This window comes from Physeter macrocephalus, chromosome 5, assembly GCF_002837175.3.
Source record: "Physeter macrocephalus isolate SW-GA chromosome 5, ASM283717v5, whole genome shotgun sequence".
Classification (NCBI taxonomy): Eukaryota; Metazoa; Chordata; class Mammalia; order Artiodactyla; family Physeteridae; genus Physeter; species Physeter macrocephalus.
The window spans coordinates 45,059,930-45,078,974 of NC_041218.1; the positions used below are offsets into that span (position 1 = coordinate 45,059,930).

General features: G+C 37.1%; 1 protein-coding gene across 6 annotated transcripts in view; it reads right to left on the bottom strand.

Annotated features, from left to right (window-relative positions):
* Window positions 1-19,045, bottom strand: part of BBS9 (Bardet-Biedl syndrome 9) — a 448,864-nt gene that overhangs the window by 410,130 nt on the left and 19,689 nt on the right. For all 6 annotated transcript variants that reach the window (XR_008617359.1, XM_055084928.1, XM_024129313.3 and 3 more), the window contains exon 5: window positions 15,082-15,195. Coding sequence is in view for 5 of the 6 variants with exons in the window: in XM_055084928.1 (XP_054940903.1) it covers window positions 15,082-15,195 (114 nt within the window). In the remaining variant the exon portion in view is untranslated. The remainder of the gene's footprint in view (window positions 1-15,081; window positions 15,196-19,045) is intronic.

A 19,045-nucleotide genomic window follows, 5' to 3' on the forward strand; every position in this document is an offset into this window, starting at 1 on the left:
GGAGAGGCCCCAGCAGTGAGAGCGCCCCGTACCCCGAAAAAAAAAAAAAAAAAAAAAAAAATAGATTATTGAAAAGCCAAAAAAGTAGAAGACTGACTTCTACACTTCTTCTAGCTCACTTCAGTAACTGTGTGATAAATACAAACAGCTCAACTATTCTATAATAAGCACTATATAAATCCTAAAACTCTACCATAATATATTAGCCTTTAAAAGCCAGAAAAACATAGCTATGGCCAGTTAATCTCAAAACTGAGGAAAATTTACAAGAAATATGGTTCAGGTATATTAGAGGTGCCTAATTTTAATGTCCTCATTAACTGAATAATCTATTAGGCCCAATGCCTACTAATCTATATAATTTGTCATGCTTACATTTATTCCAATATAATTAATACACACTGATTCCCCAACAGATAATCTATTCTACACACTGACATCAAAACAATATGGTTTTCAGGAAGCTGGGCAAGAGAAGCAAAGAAAGAGTAAGGGATGAATGATGGAGCCAATTTCCCAAGTTTCAGTAGAATTTGTCACCATCTTTCAAAAAGAAAAGAACTATTGATTGTGTTCCCAAATTATATTATGTGTTGATCAATTCAAGAACAGCCTAATACTGCTGAGAAAACCACAGAATAACAGGATTTGGAATAATCTTTCATTGAAAGGCAAAAGTTAAACATCATATTCCTTAAGAGAACTACCAACAGTAGACATATTAATAGTGCTAGGCACTGTTCCTAATATATCAGGACCTACATTAAAACCCCTGCTAAAGTCTAGAAATGGTCATAACAAATCTTTCAGCCTTACAGCATAAAAGTCAGTTGATAATTTCTTTGTCTAACGCCTAATAAAACTTATTCTTCCAAAATTGTGGAAAAGCTAAGCACAGTCCTCCTATATTATAAAGTTTCCTGTTACAAAGTTGCATGGTTTACACATATGTTATTCTTTATTATTGAAAAAAGAGTCCTCCTTATAACACCCTCTTTGTTGTAATACTCAACATACTTTGCCTCCAGGCTAGATATATAATGAAAGCAAAATGAATTCAGACAGATTGTTGAGGAAAAAAGCTAGTTTCTTTTTAGTAGCCTTTCTAAAGTCTTTTTTCTTTCCTTGTAGCTTTTCATCATCTCAACGTTTTGTTCCTGCTGAATATTTTCCTTTTCTTTTTACATATTTCCTTTGGTAAATGAAAGATGATAGACTGTTAAAAACCAGTTTGTACTACCTTGGAAGCAAGCACTTTTAATATACAACTCCTGCCTTCCAAAACCTTGTACAAATTTCATGTTTAGGACAATGAACTGTATAGGACTTAACCAGCTGCAAAAAGCTATATGAAATCTTAATTTTCCACTCACACATTTTTATGTTCACAGTCCCCTAAAATCATGAATATAACTTTCCAAATTAGATTTAGGAATACTTTTCAGTTATCGTTTCCGTATTAAATAGTACTGTCTTATTTTAGCAAAGATCTACAAATGCTGCTTTAAAAGGTTCTTATTCACAAATTTCAATGTAAGGAAATTTGGTTTAAAAACACTGTTTATTTTTAACTTAGGCAGAAATACAGTTCAAATATTAATATAAGATGGGGTGGGGCTTATTCTGATATGCCAAGCTTAATAATTTCTGATATTCTAAATTAGCCAAAAGTGACTTAAATTATGTACTATATGAAATACTGAAGGTACACATTTTATATCTTTAACGTTTAAGAAGTAAACACACACAATACTACTCTTGCACATAAAGCAAGAGTAGTACTTTATTACTACTAATATTAGAACTCTACTCTCGATAATCTTGAACGTCTTTAAAAATTTTAATAGTAAAAAGATTGGGAAAAAATTCTAGCAGTATAATTTTTAAAATCATCCTACATTGTTTAACACTTTTATTTTTGTACTGTCCACATAAAGAATTATATAAGGATGTTTATAGCCTTTATTCATTTTAGTCAAAAACTGGAAACCACCCAAATATCCATCAAAAAGATAATCTACTTAAAATTTATTTTATATGTAAAACCTCTACACAGAGGACTACTAATACACTTTGAAAATACCTTTAACATGTTAGTAGTCAACACAACATTTGTTTTTCATATTAAGCATTAACATGTATCTCTACCTTGTGCTTTAGAATTTAAATCTGCAAGCAAGAGTTTCCATGTAGAATGGAAAATGGTTAATGAATCAACTTAATTCAAGAGAGACTGGGGGTGGGGGGGAGAGATTGTTCATTTCCCATGACAATGTGTTTTGTAGGTGAATTTTTTTAAATGTTGGAACACTTTATATCACAGTGTCATCTGAATAAAGTAGTTTTATGGTAATCATTTTCCTTCTCAGTTGAGTAAAATATTTAATAGCTTAGTTATTCCACTCTTAAGAAGGGGACCATGATTAAACATATATAGAGATCAAAAATGGCTGTCAAATCCTATCAAGACTACCATATTTAACCATCTTCTTGTCAAAGGCAGTTCTGACCACAGACATTCCCATAACACTTTTCAAGCCTTGGCATTCGGCCACCATGAAAGAAAGTATTTTTTTCAAACAACACCAAGAAACTTCAAATATTCTTTTTAACCTTTCCCCCTCTTAACCAGAGTAGGCAAGGAGGCATTTAACCACTAAATTTCTATAGCGTATGTATAGAGGGAATCAGAATTCACCTTTCAGGAAAAGTAACAACTTTAAATGATCGTGTAAAAAATGAATTTGCAGAATACAGGGAACTCTCTTTATAACATTCCCGCAGGAACTAAAGGTTTTATAAAACATAAAATACAGGAAGATGCTATTTGAAAGTAACATTGTTTTATGGGTCTTGGACCAGAGATTTTATAAATGAATACCATATATATGAGAAAAACCAGCACAGGATGAGAATCAATGCTATCATCTTCCTGATCTTCTGACTTTTCACTGTGGATCCATAAAGGATCTTAAAACAAATGAGGGAAGTTCTCTAATATTATAAAACACCTATACTTTAATGCTTAAGCAAGGAATGGGAGCAAGCACAGCATAGGGATTCTTCCATAACATTATTTTCCAACATTTCAACCATGTCTATTAGAAAATAGAGGCCGTATGGTTCACTAGTGAGACAAGGGTTATCCAAACATTATTTTTTGATTCCTTATAAGGAAAATAGCATTAATCTTTTATTAGCGCTAACATCCCTACACAGAAAAGCAAGGCTGTGTTCTGGCTGTTCATTCACCCCACTTGAGCATATCAGCTCACTCTCTGGATGGCAATCAAAGAATCCAGACAGCTTTGAGAAGTATAGCCTCTCAGCAACCACATGTGGCCACTAATACATTTCCTTGGCAGACAAGAAAAAGGCTCCAGTTCAGACAATAAGAAGTTATTTGAAGGCTGAGTATCTGATTATCTAGGGTTGCCTCAAGATGAGGCAAAGGTGACTTACTTATTCTTCAATTCACTATTTTCTTTGGCGGGCTTTTTATTCCAAAGAATTCATGAATTTTTATTTATGTGACAATATAATCCCATACAAGCTTATAGAAGTCATTTTATGATTTAAAAAATATTCCACCATGCTCATATATATTATTGGTAAAATCTGTTCACCTCCTTTACTGACAATTATATTCCCAAACATACTGAACCTTTTATATATAGTATTTTCTTTCCACCTCAGTCACAAACGTGGGACTACTGTGCTGTCAGACCTTTATAATCTATACCATGCCCATATTATGTCTACACTCTGAAATTAACCTTTCCTTGATAAAACTTCTATTTTTTTGAAGTTCCATTTGACTGAAAAAATCAAAGTAAAATAAAAGAACTGAAAGAATTAAAGGAAAACGAGCTTTCACAAGGCACAAAAAGAAGAGAGATAAAAGGGTTAAAGAGAAGAAATGTCTTTTATACTAAATATTAAAGAATTTAAATAATTTTTGAAAAATAAAAACTTTTTGATTTGTGAACATTATCACAAACACTCAAATAATTTTGAATATCACATTTTATGCTGAAAAACATATTAATAACAAAAGGATCAATAATGTATAGAAACACAACCCCAAGTAGATGAAAAAACTGATTATTTCTATTGGTAAGTTTATCTTGTATAAGTGCTGCCTCACTGGCATATTGAGAAATAATTGGAGCAAAGGTGAATCCAGGAAGCCCAAGTAATCACTTCCACTTTTACCACTATGGTGGTTAACAGTAACTACCATGACCCATGCACTGTAGTAGATGTTCAACACGTGCTTGTTAAAGAAGAAAACAAAACTCAGAAGTTGGCTAGAATGAGGGCACCCGGCTAACATTTTTTTCTGAAAAATAACCTAGAAAGCCTGATGTGTATGATGTCGGCCCTGCTCAGTTACATGGGTATTTTGGTTCATTCACTCAACAAATACTTATTTAGCCCACTAAGTGCCAAGGACTGTGCAAGACATTAGACACACGATGGTGAACAAAAAATATGGTCTCTGCCCTTATTAAGCTTACAGAAAAGCCTCCTTCTCCTGTCTCTCTCACGGTTCACATAAATCCTCTCTCTAACTAGGAAGGCAATTAAATAAGAGGTAAAGTATTAGAAATAACATAGGGCTTCCCTGGTGGCGCAGTGGTTGAGAGTCCGCCTGCCGATTCAGGGGACACGGGTTCGTGCCCCGGTCCGAGAGGATCCCACTTGCCGCGGAGCGGCTGGGCCCGTGAGCCATGGCCGCTGAGCCTGCGTGTCCGGAGCCTGTGCTCCGCAACGGGAGAGGCCACAACAGTGAGAGGCCCGCGAACCGAAAACAAAAAAAGAGAAAGAAATAACATAGGCTTTAGAATCTGAGAAATGGAATAGTTCCTGCCATATCAGTAAACAAAGGATGTCACAGTCATCAGCAACTGCAGCCCTCCAACGTGAGCCAGTGAGCCCTGAGGAAACTCAGAAAGGAAAGAATACCTGCCATCTAGCAGCCATCAGACTGCAGCCACTCCCTACAGTGAGCCCTGAGGAAACTCAGGATGTAAAAATACAGGACACTGGCCCCAGATAGCTGAGGTGCATATCAAAGGAATGATTTCAGTGAGTCCAGACTCTTGCATCTTCCCATACACAGAAAAGCGTTAAATTTCATAACTTGGGATATCTGGTTTTCTTTAATTAACAATGATCTTTTGATGTTCCCAACTACTTGCCCTTTGTTTCAAAATGTCTGTATAACCTGGCTCCCCCCATTGCCTCCTCGGAGCAGTTTTCTCAAGGTCACTTGAGATGTTGTCTGCCGGGCTTGAAGTACTTAAAACTCCCACCAAATAAAACATAACTCTCAACTGTTCAGCTGTGAATAGTTTTTTAAGTCCACAAATCAGATAGCTCTGGTCAAGGCCTCCCTCTGTCCAGGTATGATTTGCAGCAAGACATGGTCTGTGAGCTTCCGTTTCCCAATCTGGGAAATGGTAATTGAGTCACCCGTCTTACAGGGTTACATGCAATAGCCCAACATAGAGAAGATAATAAATATTAGCTCTCTCCATATAGTCTTCTCTATAAATAAATATAAAAATGCCTGTTGGGGGCTTCCCTCGTGGCGCAGTGGTTGGGGGTCCGCCTGCCGATGCAGGAGACGCGGGTTCGTGCCCCGGTCCGGGGGGATCCCGCGTGCCAGGGAGTGGCTGGGCCCGTGGGCCATGGCCGCTGGGCCTGCGCGTCCGGAGCCTGCGCTCCGCAACGGGGGAGGCCGCGGCGGTGGGAGGCCCGCGTACCGGAAAAAAAAAAAAAAAAAAAATGCCCGTTGGAAAATCAAACTACAGAAGACAGAAACATCAAAACTCTGCAAGGGAGAGATCTTTCTAAGCTTAGAACAAATAGAATAAATTGAACAGGAAAGGAACGATTTGACCACATTAAAACACACACACACACAATTTAAAAGCCAAGAACCCACAGTTTAAAAGCCAAGAACAATCTGGCAAAAAGACGTTCACACCAAGTACAAAGAAATTAATCTGTACTAAATAAATAGCTCAAATAATAGAAATAAAATAAAAGATCATCTATCCAGGAGTCTACCAGAATCATCCAAACAACTGAACTGTTGAATCCAGAAGAATTTTTATAATAAACATACGTTCATCAAACCTGACAGTCCAGAGACTACTTTCAAAAAACACTTTCAAAAATGTAACATTGTGGACTAAACAAACAAACGAATAATTAAATAACAAACAAATAAATAAAAAGAATAGTAAACATACACGAGCAGCAGTGGAACAAAAGAAAGAACACAACTTCATGCCATAACCTTTGAAAAATGGTGACCATCAAGAAACATAGATGCTTCCAAGAATCTTCAGGGCTAGACTTAGTGCATTTTTTGAAGGTGCTAAATCCAAACTCCACATAAGGAGGAGGGGTGGTGAGGTTGTGAATAAACAAAATTCTGAAACCTTACTAAAACTCCCAAATTTAGGGAAAGACAGATCCAGAAGGGATATAGACAGCCTGGAGAAATGGAAATGCCCAGAATAACAAAACCTCTACCTTTACCACATTCCCTTTCTATCATATAAGAAAAACAAATTTTACCATGCTGGTGTTTTTCTGCCAAAAGAAAAACAACAGTAAAGGCCATAGACCGTAAGAATAGCAGCCACACTAAATATCTCCAACAATGAGGATGAGGATGGGGAAGGGAAGATGGGCTAGAGAAGCCTCACACATACCCGCAAGGGGCCAGAAGGAAAGGACGGGGTGGGAGGAAGAGGGGGAGTGGGGGAGGAAGTCAGCACAGAGAAAATCCAAAGCCCGAGAATACCCTCCCACCTTCCAAGATAACAAGTTAAAGACCATCCAGGTGGAGTAAACAGTGATCCAAGACAAACAAAACCACAAAAGACAGGGCTGAGGCCGGATGGTCCAGTATGGCTACCACAGACACAGATACTCCCTGAGCAACATCTAGCCCTCAACACAGTGTGTCAGAAAGGAAAACAAACTCATCTCTGGTTGGGTAGGAGTAAAGGCAAGGAAAATTCACCAGCACCGTAAAAAAGCAAACTGACCCAGACAGAGTTGACCTGGCTACCCTTCAGCAAGATAAAGAGAGATTGCCCTGGCAATTCCACAAACACACTACAAAAAAAGGCAGGGAGAGAGAGAAAGGGGAAGATAACATATGAAAGACAGATGAAGAAAAAACAGAACTGAGAATCAGCAGAGGGCATCGATGACTGTCAGAAGTGCTGTCACACATGCTCCCCATCAGTCCCAGAGTACTGATACAGGGTACTCTCTATCCACCAGCAGACAATGTTACCAAAGATCCTGAGGTGTGATTGGACACACCCTATGTGCACCTCAAGACGTTTTCCCAGAATATAAAATGTGCATAGGTTTAAAATCAATGTGTGAAACTTTTTGCCATTTTAAAGGAAAGCCACATTACCCTACATTGTTTACTTCCTCACAGCAGGCTGACAGTGAACTCAAAACCCACAGATAGAAACCAAACTCAAATGTTCACACCTCCAACTGCTTTAAATATAGCCCAAATTAGCATATCTTTACCCATTTAGAGTGTGCGTTCTTTGCATACCCTGCGAAACTGCACCTAACATCTGCTAGCCACATATAAGACAAATCCTGGGGTTATAAAAGGCTCCAAGTCATGGCTGCCCTTCACAGCTCCCTGATAGAGACTCACAATCCTGCACCTGAGCAACTTCACCTAGACACATAAGCCCCACTTGAACTTCTGCCTCCCCTGGGAGTTTCCTTGCCCTCTTCCCCTTCTGGGTGGGGGTCCTGTGTCACTGTCTCTGGAAGATCTCCTGCTGCAAGGGACTTCCCCTCATAAGAAATCCTGTCAAAGCACCACCCAGAAAAAGCTCATTGTGTGCTACTGCCATCTCATAGTCTTTCTCCTTGACCAGCTCTGAAATCCTTAAACTCACCACAGTTAATTATTCACTGATATTCCCCCAAAGATCCACCCTTCCCCACTCTCAATCTTATTGGTAAAAGGAGAATTCACTATACCTTCAGCAAAAGTAACTCTAGCCCAAGTGTAATCACATTACTTTGGTGAGAGTAACAGTTCAGAGATGCCCAACCAGAGCCACTGAATTGGAAAGAGAGCTTTGCTGAGCCTTCTGGGAGGAAAGCAGGCACTTTTTCACATGGACTAGAATCTGAGAAGTAAAATTTAGAGCTGCTATAGCCATCTTGTAACCAGGGGGAAATAGGCTGTCCAAGGAAACGGAAGCAAGAGATGAAAAGAGAGAAACCAGATCTGATCACGTTGAAGGCCCAGATGATGAGAGCCAGTAAATTTCATACTCTTGCTTAAGCCAACTGTCAACTGCAATCAAAAGAATTCTCAGTTGTACCAAAGGCAAGATTCGAAAGAGAAAAGAAGCACATCCAGTGGAAAAGCAGAATTGTGGCCTATACAGAAATTGGGAAGTTTGGGGTTTTGATGGCAACATTTTTTTAAGTCTTGAGTTGTCTATTACCAGGTAAGCTCAAATATAAATACTCTCATGAAAAACAAAAATTTATGATCAAGAAAATTAATTTTAAAAATTAGAGCAGACTATACATACAATACTGTTATATGATATTAAATCTGTTAAGAGATACAAATATCAGATCGTTCTATTGTACACGTGAAGCTAATATAATGTTGTATGTCAATTATACCTCAATTTTTAAAAATCTATTTAAAAAGTAGATTTCATGTTCATTTTTCTTACCACAGTAAAATTATAGATAGATAGATAGATAGATAGAATGAATGAATAAATAAATGGAAGATAAATATAAAAAATAAGAGCAAAGAAGCAAAATGTTGGAGAAGGTTAAAAATTGAATAAAGAACCAGTTGGTGGTGATAATCACTACTGAATTATTATAGAGCCTTTTTTTAATAAACCACAATTCATTATGAAGAGATGGCAATAACTCAACATGGACTAAAAAGCACAAATTATGTAATGGGAAAAAGGAACAAAACTGGCCCATCATAATCCAGTGTAATTTTTCAAATAAAAATGTATTCAAGTTAAATTTTTCAACAAAATATCATGGAAGGCATTTTGTTCATCAGATCAAGAGTTCATCTTGTGTCCTCGAAGACTCCTCAAAGACTTTATAATCTTTCAACTCTGAGAAACTAGTACAGTGCCTGGGCATTCAGAAGACTCTCAGTAAATGGGCATTGGATGGATGGATGGAGGGATGGAGGGATGGATGGAGGGATGGATGGATGGATGGATGGATGGGCGGACAAACAGACACACAGAGAGAGATGATGCAATTACCACACTGGCCCTAGTCCCTGAAAGTTCCCATACATCTCCAACAAATCAACTATTTCTTCCCACTGTCCTTGTCACACATTTGAAAGATTCCTATACATTATAAGGTTCATCAACCTGTCTCAGCCCTACAGGATAAATTTTGGGTAATTGAGGATGCAACAAACTATAGGGTCTATAAGTCACATTATGAGTAAAGGAAATTCTAGCTCAAATTTATCTTGATAGTAGCAAGATACATTACATAGACTACATAAAGTATCATATTTTACCAAACTAGGTATACACAATTATTGACCTTAAAACAATAATGTTCCTTCTTCATTCCACCACTGGGTTTTTGTCAGTAAACATTAATGATGTCCTTTTCCAAATACTATTCTGAAATGGCAAACTTATCTTAATTAGGTAAAGTATCATGTCAAAAACCATTGGAAGTTGTAGTGACACAATGAAACAAAAGCAGAGGAAAATCTGGCAGACATATGACTTGTTCCTTTTTTCAAAAACAAGTAGAATTCAAATTACCAAACAAAATAAATAACACCAATTTTAGTAACATATTTTTAAATCAATTCAAATCCACCTTTTCAAAATTGATTTAGTATATTTCCAAACTATAATTTGATTGTCCATACTTATGTCACTCACTAAATTTTGCAAGCATTAATTTGTCAACAGGATAAAAAGCACTGATAAACTACCATATTTACAAAAACCCAGAGTCACATGTTCCTTCAAAAAAGCGGCTTAGATTAAAATCAAAGAAACTATAAACATTTTAAACTTCAAACACATCTTCCACACCCCTCTGTAAAAAAAAAAAACCCAATATAGCCACTAATATCGCACATTTCAATCATTTCCCTCTAAAAAGTATAATATGGAAAGAATTTTTATTTAAATTCTGGAATGGCAGGTAGTAGTTTGAATAATGGAAGCTACTAGGCAAATATTCTTCAAGTAGTTCATAAAACTAGATTTCCTATTTCTTTAGCACTTCTTTCTCATTAATAGACATTGCAACATAGCTTGAGGTTAAACCAAACCTTACGGCATCAAATGAATGCACCTTTGAGTTTTTGCAAATGTACAAAGGGTATTTTTGAAAGGTTTTCTTAACAAGCAAGCAAACAAAAAAAGGTTAGAAAAAAACAGTAACTACTCTTTTGCTAATTTCAAATAATATATTACCTCCTCACACATATAAACTCTCTGATTATTTTAGGGGGTACTTTTCTTATAAACCAAAGTACCAACCAAAGAAATGAAATTGAGAAAGCAAATATCTGACCCAGAAATTACCCAACATGTTTTCCATAATCTGTGCGGAACCAAAGTTATGCACCATTTTTAGCCAAACCAAGTACACATCTTTCTGATTGGAAAGTTTTTTTCCTGACTCAGGGAGAAAGCAAATTTACTCATAGCCTAGATAGCCCAGTTTAGTATGGTTAACGCCATAAGATTCTAGAAGCAGACAGCCTGGGTTGGAATCCCTCCTCTACCATTTACTAAGTATATCTTAAGTTACTCAACCTATAAAGCCCTTAGGACAGTGCCTGGTACAGAATAAGCACTCAGTAGATGCAGGGTGGCAGCAAACCTCTAGATCTCTGCAACTTGACATCGGTTGGGAGACTGTCAATAATTCAAACTCTCAGGTCCAATTCCAGACTTACAGAGCCAGAACCTACAATTTTATCATGATCCCTTTATGATTTGGATGCAAATTAAAATTTGAAAAGAACAGCTAGAAAGCATTTTTACATTCTATTCTGAGATATTACCTATAATAATTATTTTTTTTAAGAACCACTCCATTGCTCTTCTGAAGTTACATTTATTTTTAGTAAAAGGCAAAGTATTATTTGGGATAAAAATTCCTCCGTTAGTGATTTTTTACCACACCTCTGTATTCAAAGGGAGACCCCCACTAAAGCCCAAGGTTGTAGAGGACTGCCATCTAGTGGTAGTTCATTCTGATACACATGCCGAGTAAACTGCCTATCAGTACTCGAAACACATTCTTTTAAAATGCTGCTAGGTTTTCTTTTTGCTTAATTCCTTTCTTGAGGACTACTGACACGATTACCCAACTTAATAATTCCACAAGAAGACATCTTAAATACAGAGGAAGGTAGAAGACAAAAATTTTTCAATTTCCTTTTTTAAAACTCAGATTAAAACAAAACAAAACAAAAAAAAAAACAACTCAGATCAAGTGATCAAGCCTAGGGAAGTTTTCAGATTAAAAGATTGACCCTTGGGCTTCCCTGGTGGCGCAGTGGTTTGAGAGTCTGCGTGCCGATGCGGGGGACACGGGTTCGTGCCCTGGTCCGGGAAGATCCCACATGCCGCGGAGCGGCTGGGCCCGTGAGCCGTGGCCGCTGAGCCTGCGCGTCCGGAGCACAGACTCCGCAACGGGAGAGGCCCGTGTACCGCAAAAAAAAAAAAAAAAAAAAAAAGATTGACCTGCTCTCTCCTGTAAAGGTGCGCATCAGACACACACTAGCAGCATCAGGCTTAGAAAACAGGATTTCTTTTGCAATGTGCATTTCTTGGTGTGACTTCTACTTTCTTCTTCCTAAGTTCTGTACTTTTTACAATATATGTATATAGTTTGCAGGGGTGCTTTTTTGAGAAGAAAGTATTTTGTAACCTTCTGACTCAATAACTCCACTTCTACATTCTATCCTAGGAAAATAATAGGAAACATGGGCAAAGATTTATATTCAAAGACGTTCATTTCAGCAAACCAAACAATCTCAACAGCTTCATAATAACCCACTGAACCTATGCATCAAAACTTACTTAATCATTCTCCTCTGTTACTCGTTTAGATCACTTCTAATTTTTCTATATTACAAATAAATATATGTATGTACAAAAGGAAGGAAGGGAGGACAAAGAGGAAGGAAATAATTAAATATATGGCAATTTCATATGACTTTTTCACATTTTGGATCACTTCCTAATATACATTCCCGTAAACCACATATCAGCATTCAAGAACATTTTCACAGTTCTTAACAGCCAACCTGCTTTATAAGAGTACTGTAAAATTTTACATGGCCACAAGCCATGCAGGATGTACAGACTGTACTATCATCTCTCTAGCAGCAAGTTTTATCCCATTGATAATTTTTTAACAGTTTTACAATTAAGATATAATTTACTTACCACCCCTCAAAAGTATACAACTCAGTAGTTTTCAGTGTATTTATAGAGCTGTGCAACCATCACCATAATCTAATTTGAGTTCATTTTCATCATCCCCCGAAGAAACCTTGTAACCATTAGCAGTAACTCCCCATTCCGCGTGCCAATCCCCCCAAAAGGCTAATTTTTACCTCCTTACCACCCCATTACTTTTTCATGTTTCCTTTTAGATACCTGAGTGATATTATGCAAGTGTTTCAAACCCATGAAACAGAATAATTGCTTCTGTTACTCGGATATCTCTCTGTTTCATATTGGGAAATATCCTGCTTAACCATAGGAAAGAAAGATACGTTATAATTGCCTCTTGTTTTTTCAAAAGGTACTTTTTAAATGTAAGGCATAATTTAAGAACTAAGAGAAGATATATAAGTACAAAGTTACCTATTCTTTTCAAAACTAGTAGCAACTCTAATTACTTTGAAAGTCCATTACTGAATATAGCAAAAATGTCACACAAAAGCAAGGAATTTCTTTTTTATTTAATTTATTTAAAACTTTATTCTAATTGGGTTAACTTGATCTGGTAATAAAACTAAAAGTACAGTGCAATCAATGTAAGATAACATTTGACATGTGATCTAAAGAATTGTCTTGTTAAAAATAGGGCTTCCCTGGTGGCACAGTGGTTGGGAATCTGCCTGCTAATACAGGGGACAGAGGTTCAAGCCCTGGTCTGGGAAGATCCCACATGCCTCGGAGCAACTAAGCCCATGCATCACAGCTACTGAGCCTGTGCTCTAGAGCCCGCAAGCCACAACTACGGAGCCCAGGAGCCACAACTGCTGAAGCCCGCATGGCTAGAGCCTGTGCTCCACAGCGGGAGAGGCCACTGCAATGAAAAGCCTGCGTACCGCAGCAAAGAGTGGCCCCCGCTAGCCACAACAAGAGAAAGCCTGCGCACAGCAACAAAGACCCAACGCAGCCAAAAATAAATAAAATAAAAAATAAATAAATTTAAAAATAAATAAATAAATAAATGTCTTGATGCTACCAAAAAATAAAAACTTACTTTCATTTAGCCAAAGCACTTTCTCCCCATATAATAACTTTTTTTTACTCCAGATGTATAGAATTTAGCCGTTTTTCTTTTGGGGATTTAGTAGGGGAAAGAACATTGAAAATAGTTAATTAAAAAGGGGAGACCTAGGTCCCCCGATCATATCAGACATTTTTTTTAAAGAACAGTGGAAATCAATTCTAACAGCTGAAGTTGGGAGGGGACACCTCACAGAAGTTATTAGCCTCTCATCAAATTTTAGCTTTTTCTCTCCTCTCTTCATCTAACTCTAGACATCTCCCATATTCTTCAAATAATCCAGACATTCCTGTTACTCAAAGTAAGCAATACTGCAATCCAGCCAAGTGTTTTGTCTCATATCACTTTAATTACACAAAATGTTTATTTGTACATTACCACCCAAAATATTCTTGCCTTTACCTCTATATATGAAAAAAGTGAGTTCACATGAATGAAGGATGCTTCCAAAATAAAGACATTTTTTGTGTCACTAAAGCAAAATCTAACATAGGTAGCCTACCTTTTATTAACACAACAGTTAAACAATAAACTCATAAAAACTTGAGCCCAAAGAGAGCTATATTATAAAATCCCTTGTTACATGTTCATCAGGTGCCACACACACACGCACACACACACACCCACACACACACACACACAATATCACACAGGTGTCGACACCTGGCTTCCTATCCTCATTTCAGCACCAGCAGCTCTTCTATCGTCCTGTCACAGTGAAGTGAGAGGAGTTGGATTGTAAATTATTCTCTCACACCAAGAGCAACAGTATACACAAGCAAGCACCAAGCCCTGGTAACTCAGAAGCTCTGGAACTAGGGTGGTAGCCCTAGTGCTAATTAGAAAGAGATACCACCAGGGTGGGAGAAACCCAGCCTCACTGAGCCAGTACTTTGTAAAGGTAATGCCTTTGTGAAATTTAGGAAAGGCACCCTTCCTCTGGGGATGTTTATTCCAGGCCAGAGCACATGGCTTGATGAGCAGGATCAGGTCTGCATTTCAGTCTCCACATGCCCCTGGTCCAGGTGCCCTGGTTTAGAAACAATCCACACAACCCTGTACAGTGGCCCTGGAGGTGGATTAGGTGGAGACAGGGGTCTACAGCTTCACCCTGCCTATACCCTGCCTAAGTAGAGCGGGGACCCCCATCAATGAAGAGATCAACCCCTTCTTCCACTGAGAGAGGCAGGCACACAGTTCTACCATAGAAAAGATCAATTTCAGTCAGCTCATGTATAAAACACAAAATGTAAAGAAAAGACAGTTTCAGAAATGTCTCTGTAGACCACATAAAAGTGCTGGTTATATGAAAATCAAACACATTCAATGTTTAAAGTTTTCTTTTTTTATTACTTTGCCCAAGTATTTGAATATAAAGGTTTCAATAAAACATGTTTAACTCTCTCTAAGATTCATACCACATAATTCTCCATTTTTATATGGCCAAATATTCTGGTCCTTACAATAGCACACTCATGATTAAATGCAAATTACCTTTTACACCACCAAATGATCCACAAGTCATATTGCAGGCTGTTCTCTGAAGATTATGTTCATACATCAATTTGATCTGATATTGGGTCCCATGTTCCACATTACCCAAGCTTCCTAAAAAGAAAAAAATAAAAAGACTGCTTTGTATTTGTTTACATTAAAAAATATTAGTATCTTCTCATCCTCTTACCAATTCCAAGTAATTCAATTTCAGTGAAATTTAAAATGGCAAAGCACTAAAACATATGTATTATGAACAATTAGCATACTGATGACACAGAATGCCAGCACAGTTAAAACAATTTAAGTCTCAGCTAGATTATACCACTAGATGAAATACTACTCTGGGTGACATTTTGTTATCTATGTCCATTATGCTATCTATGTCCATTATGCCTGAGTAAAGTGTAATTATTTAAATAACAACAAAATCCTCCAATTTCAGTTCTGAAATAAATGAGGTTAAGTTCCCTGCATTTATAACAATGATAGACCAAAGACATGAATCAAAGTGTCTAAGAAAAAAATTCCCCACACTTTCAAGCAATTCAATTTTCTGTCCCAACTCTCAAAATATTCAAGCCCCTAATACATTATGTTCTAATTTAATAGAGAGATCTAAAGCTTCTCCCAGCAAGTGAATAGGACAATATGTTTTCTTTGAAGTCTGCCAAGAAGAATCTCCTTCAAAACAAAGAAAAATACTTTCCCTGCATTTAATAGATCATATGTGCTACAATCACTTTGTAGTTCATTCCAAATGAGAATTGATTCTTTATCCACATTTTACTCTCTAGTTGTTAGGCTTTCTAGAGTATATACAGTTAGAGCTATATCCTAGTGATCAGGCAAGAACATTATGATTAAAAGAGGTGTTAGAAAGAAAAATGATTCCAAATGTAACATTTTCCATTAAGAAGCATCTTTGTCATTCGTTCAAAAATGCGCAAGTTAAAAGAAAAACTTAAAATATCACAAAGCAAATGAAATAGTCCCAAACTGGGTAATATTAGATGATTAAAACAATCTAAATTTAGGGGCTTCCCAGGTAGCACAGTGGTTAAGAATCTGCCTGCCAGTGCAGGGAACACGGGTTCGAGCCCTGGCCTGGGAAGATCCCAAATGCTGCGGAGCAACAAAGCCCATGTGCCACAACTACTGAGCCTGTGCTCTAGAGCCCACAAGCCACAACTACTGAGAAATTAAAAAATAATAATAATAAATAAATTTATTTTTTTAAAATCTAAATATATATGTTTGCATGTATGTATGTATATACATAGTTATACATGTGCATTTATTTGTTTTTTTGTCCAGAAGGATTCACCAATGTACACTGAGGTTTTAAGAAGTATTTCTACTTCCACTTTACAACTGAGGCACCTTAAGTTTAAAAAAACATTCAATAAATTTCCCCCAAAATCACATAGCTGATAAAGGACACAGTACTCAAACTAGGTCTTCAGAGCCAGCACTATATATCCTGGTACCTGGTTGTCCATCATTTAACAACTTTCAGGGAACCTGGTAAGCCAATGACAATTTCCAAAATTAAAAAAAAAAAAGCAGCATCAAAAATATGTTATTTCCTGGGGAGGGATGAATTGGGAGTTTGGGGTTAGCAGATGCAAACTATTATATATAGAATGGATAAACAACAAGGTCCTATTGTATAGCACAGGGAACTATATTCAATATCCTGTGATAAACCATAATGGAAAAGAATATAAAAAAGAATGTGTGGGCTTCCCTGGTGGTGCAGTGGTTGAGAGTCCTCCTGCCGATGCAGGGGACACGGGTTCGTGCCCCGGTCCGGGAGGATCCCACATGCCGTGGAGCCGCTGGGCCCGTGAGCCATTGCCGCTGAGCCTGCGCGTCCGGAGCCGGTGCTCCGGGAGAGGCCACAGCGGTGAGAGGCCCGCGTACCGCAAAAAAAAAAAAGAATGTGTGTGTGTGTGTGTGTATATATATATGGATAACTGAATCACTTTGCTGTACAGCAGAAATTAACACAACATTCTAAATCAACTATACTTCAATATAATATATATATATGTTATTTTCACCTCCACCTTTCTCTCTCTGGCTTTCTCTTCCTCATTTGGAAGGTGGAGGGTTGAAAGAGAAAAACTAACAGGCAAGGATTTCTTGGAGGAGAACCACTTCTACTCAGATCTATGCCCCTGAAAATGCTAACAACTCACATACCAATAGAGTAAAAAAACAAAGAGAAAGACTCAAATTTGCCAGCTAACCCTGATAGGAGATGAAAGTTTTCTGGAACCTAAATGGTAGTAAAATCAGTAAGGTCCAGAGAAACTAGTGGCAATCACAACCATACCAGCCACACGGGCAAAAACAAAAAAACTCTAAAAACATAACTAACAGCATTGACCTAAGGACAGTTCTAGCCTCTAAGAAACGAGAAAAAAAAAGATCCAAGAAACTTTTGGTTTGTCCCTACAGAAATTCCAAATTTCATTCTGCACCTAGAACCAGATGGACCCCTCTGAGTAAGGAATGCACTTATGCATGCCTGCTAGCCAAAAGGTCAGTAAACACAAGGGTCAGCAGTCAATATTTAAACAAACTTGCATGAAATGACATTAGGATTTATGTCTTGAAAAAGCTGCAAATGCATTGGTAAGTTTTTAAATTTCAGGTGATAGCACTTTAAAATGTAATCGTGCACCTATGGAGAACAAAAGACAATTTATCTTCCTTCAATACTAACTTGGAATAAAGGTAGTACCTGAAAATCTAAAAATTCTGATCACTTGTTTTCTAGAGAAGCATTGATGACATAAGATTAAAATTACTTACCTAGGTTTTGTCCTTTAACATACAGACTGAATACAGTAAATGTATATTTATAATAATAGTCTATATATAGCTAAAGTTAATATAAAGTTTCATCAATTAGAAAGTAAATGGATATTAGAACATTTATGCTGATGGTCTTATTTAAACAAGATCTAATTTAAACAAAATAATTCTCTGGACAATCAAAGGTCACCTTGAAAACAGGTTTTGGTGTAATTTTACATAACTGCTGAGAAATCTAATGATGTTAAATGAAATAAAAACCATTACAGAGTAAGTTAAAAGGTTCATTGTATTAAATAACCAAATTAGATTATATAACCCTGTCAAAAGTAAACAGACATCTTTTTGCCCTCTCACGGCAAATATTAAAATTCTATAAATATGTCAAATGCTTAGTAAGTACAAAATTTTTGGAAAAGAATATTTAAAAGAACATAATCAGTATGGCTTAAGCTCACACATCTGTAACCATTTACTCAGAAACTGAGGCCCATCAGGAAGGAATCTGAGATGCTATGTGATGCTTTTCCTTTACCAGAGTATGATAAGATGGGCTAAGTTCAGGTCAGCAAGACCCTGCTGTTTCTCTATATTAAGCCTGCATTTAATGACATATCATCCCCCCCCAAAAAAAAGTCAGCACACTAGCCTCTGATTATTAAGAGATGTTTACTATATCCAGGAGGTCTCCTCTAATTTGCCTCAAATAATTTTTAGGAGCACATTAGTGCATAAAAGAAGACAAAAAACATTTGGGGAGGGGGCAGTCGGGGTTAAGGGTGTCAAGTTCAGCTAACACTTTTCATCTGCTGACACCAGTGGTTTCACTTAAACTAGAAAGTGTTTATGCTTCCCCTGTTATAGTAAAAGCTAGGTAAAAGTTCAGTCTGGTACCTCAAGAAACATATTCAAGAGAACAAAAATATTAACTTCTCTGCTTCTCAATTTAAGCCAAGCCAGGAAAAATATACAAATTGTCAGGCTACAAATATCATAGGAAGCTCAAGGAATGAGAGACAGAGAAGGAAAATGAGGTGGAGTGTAAGGGAATGTAGTTTGGACAACTCCTCATCCCCAGAGAATACAAAGCTTATAAATGAATAGAAAGAATAAAAGAGCAATAAAATTGCCATTCCCG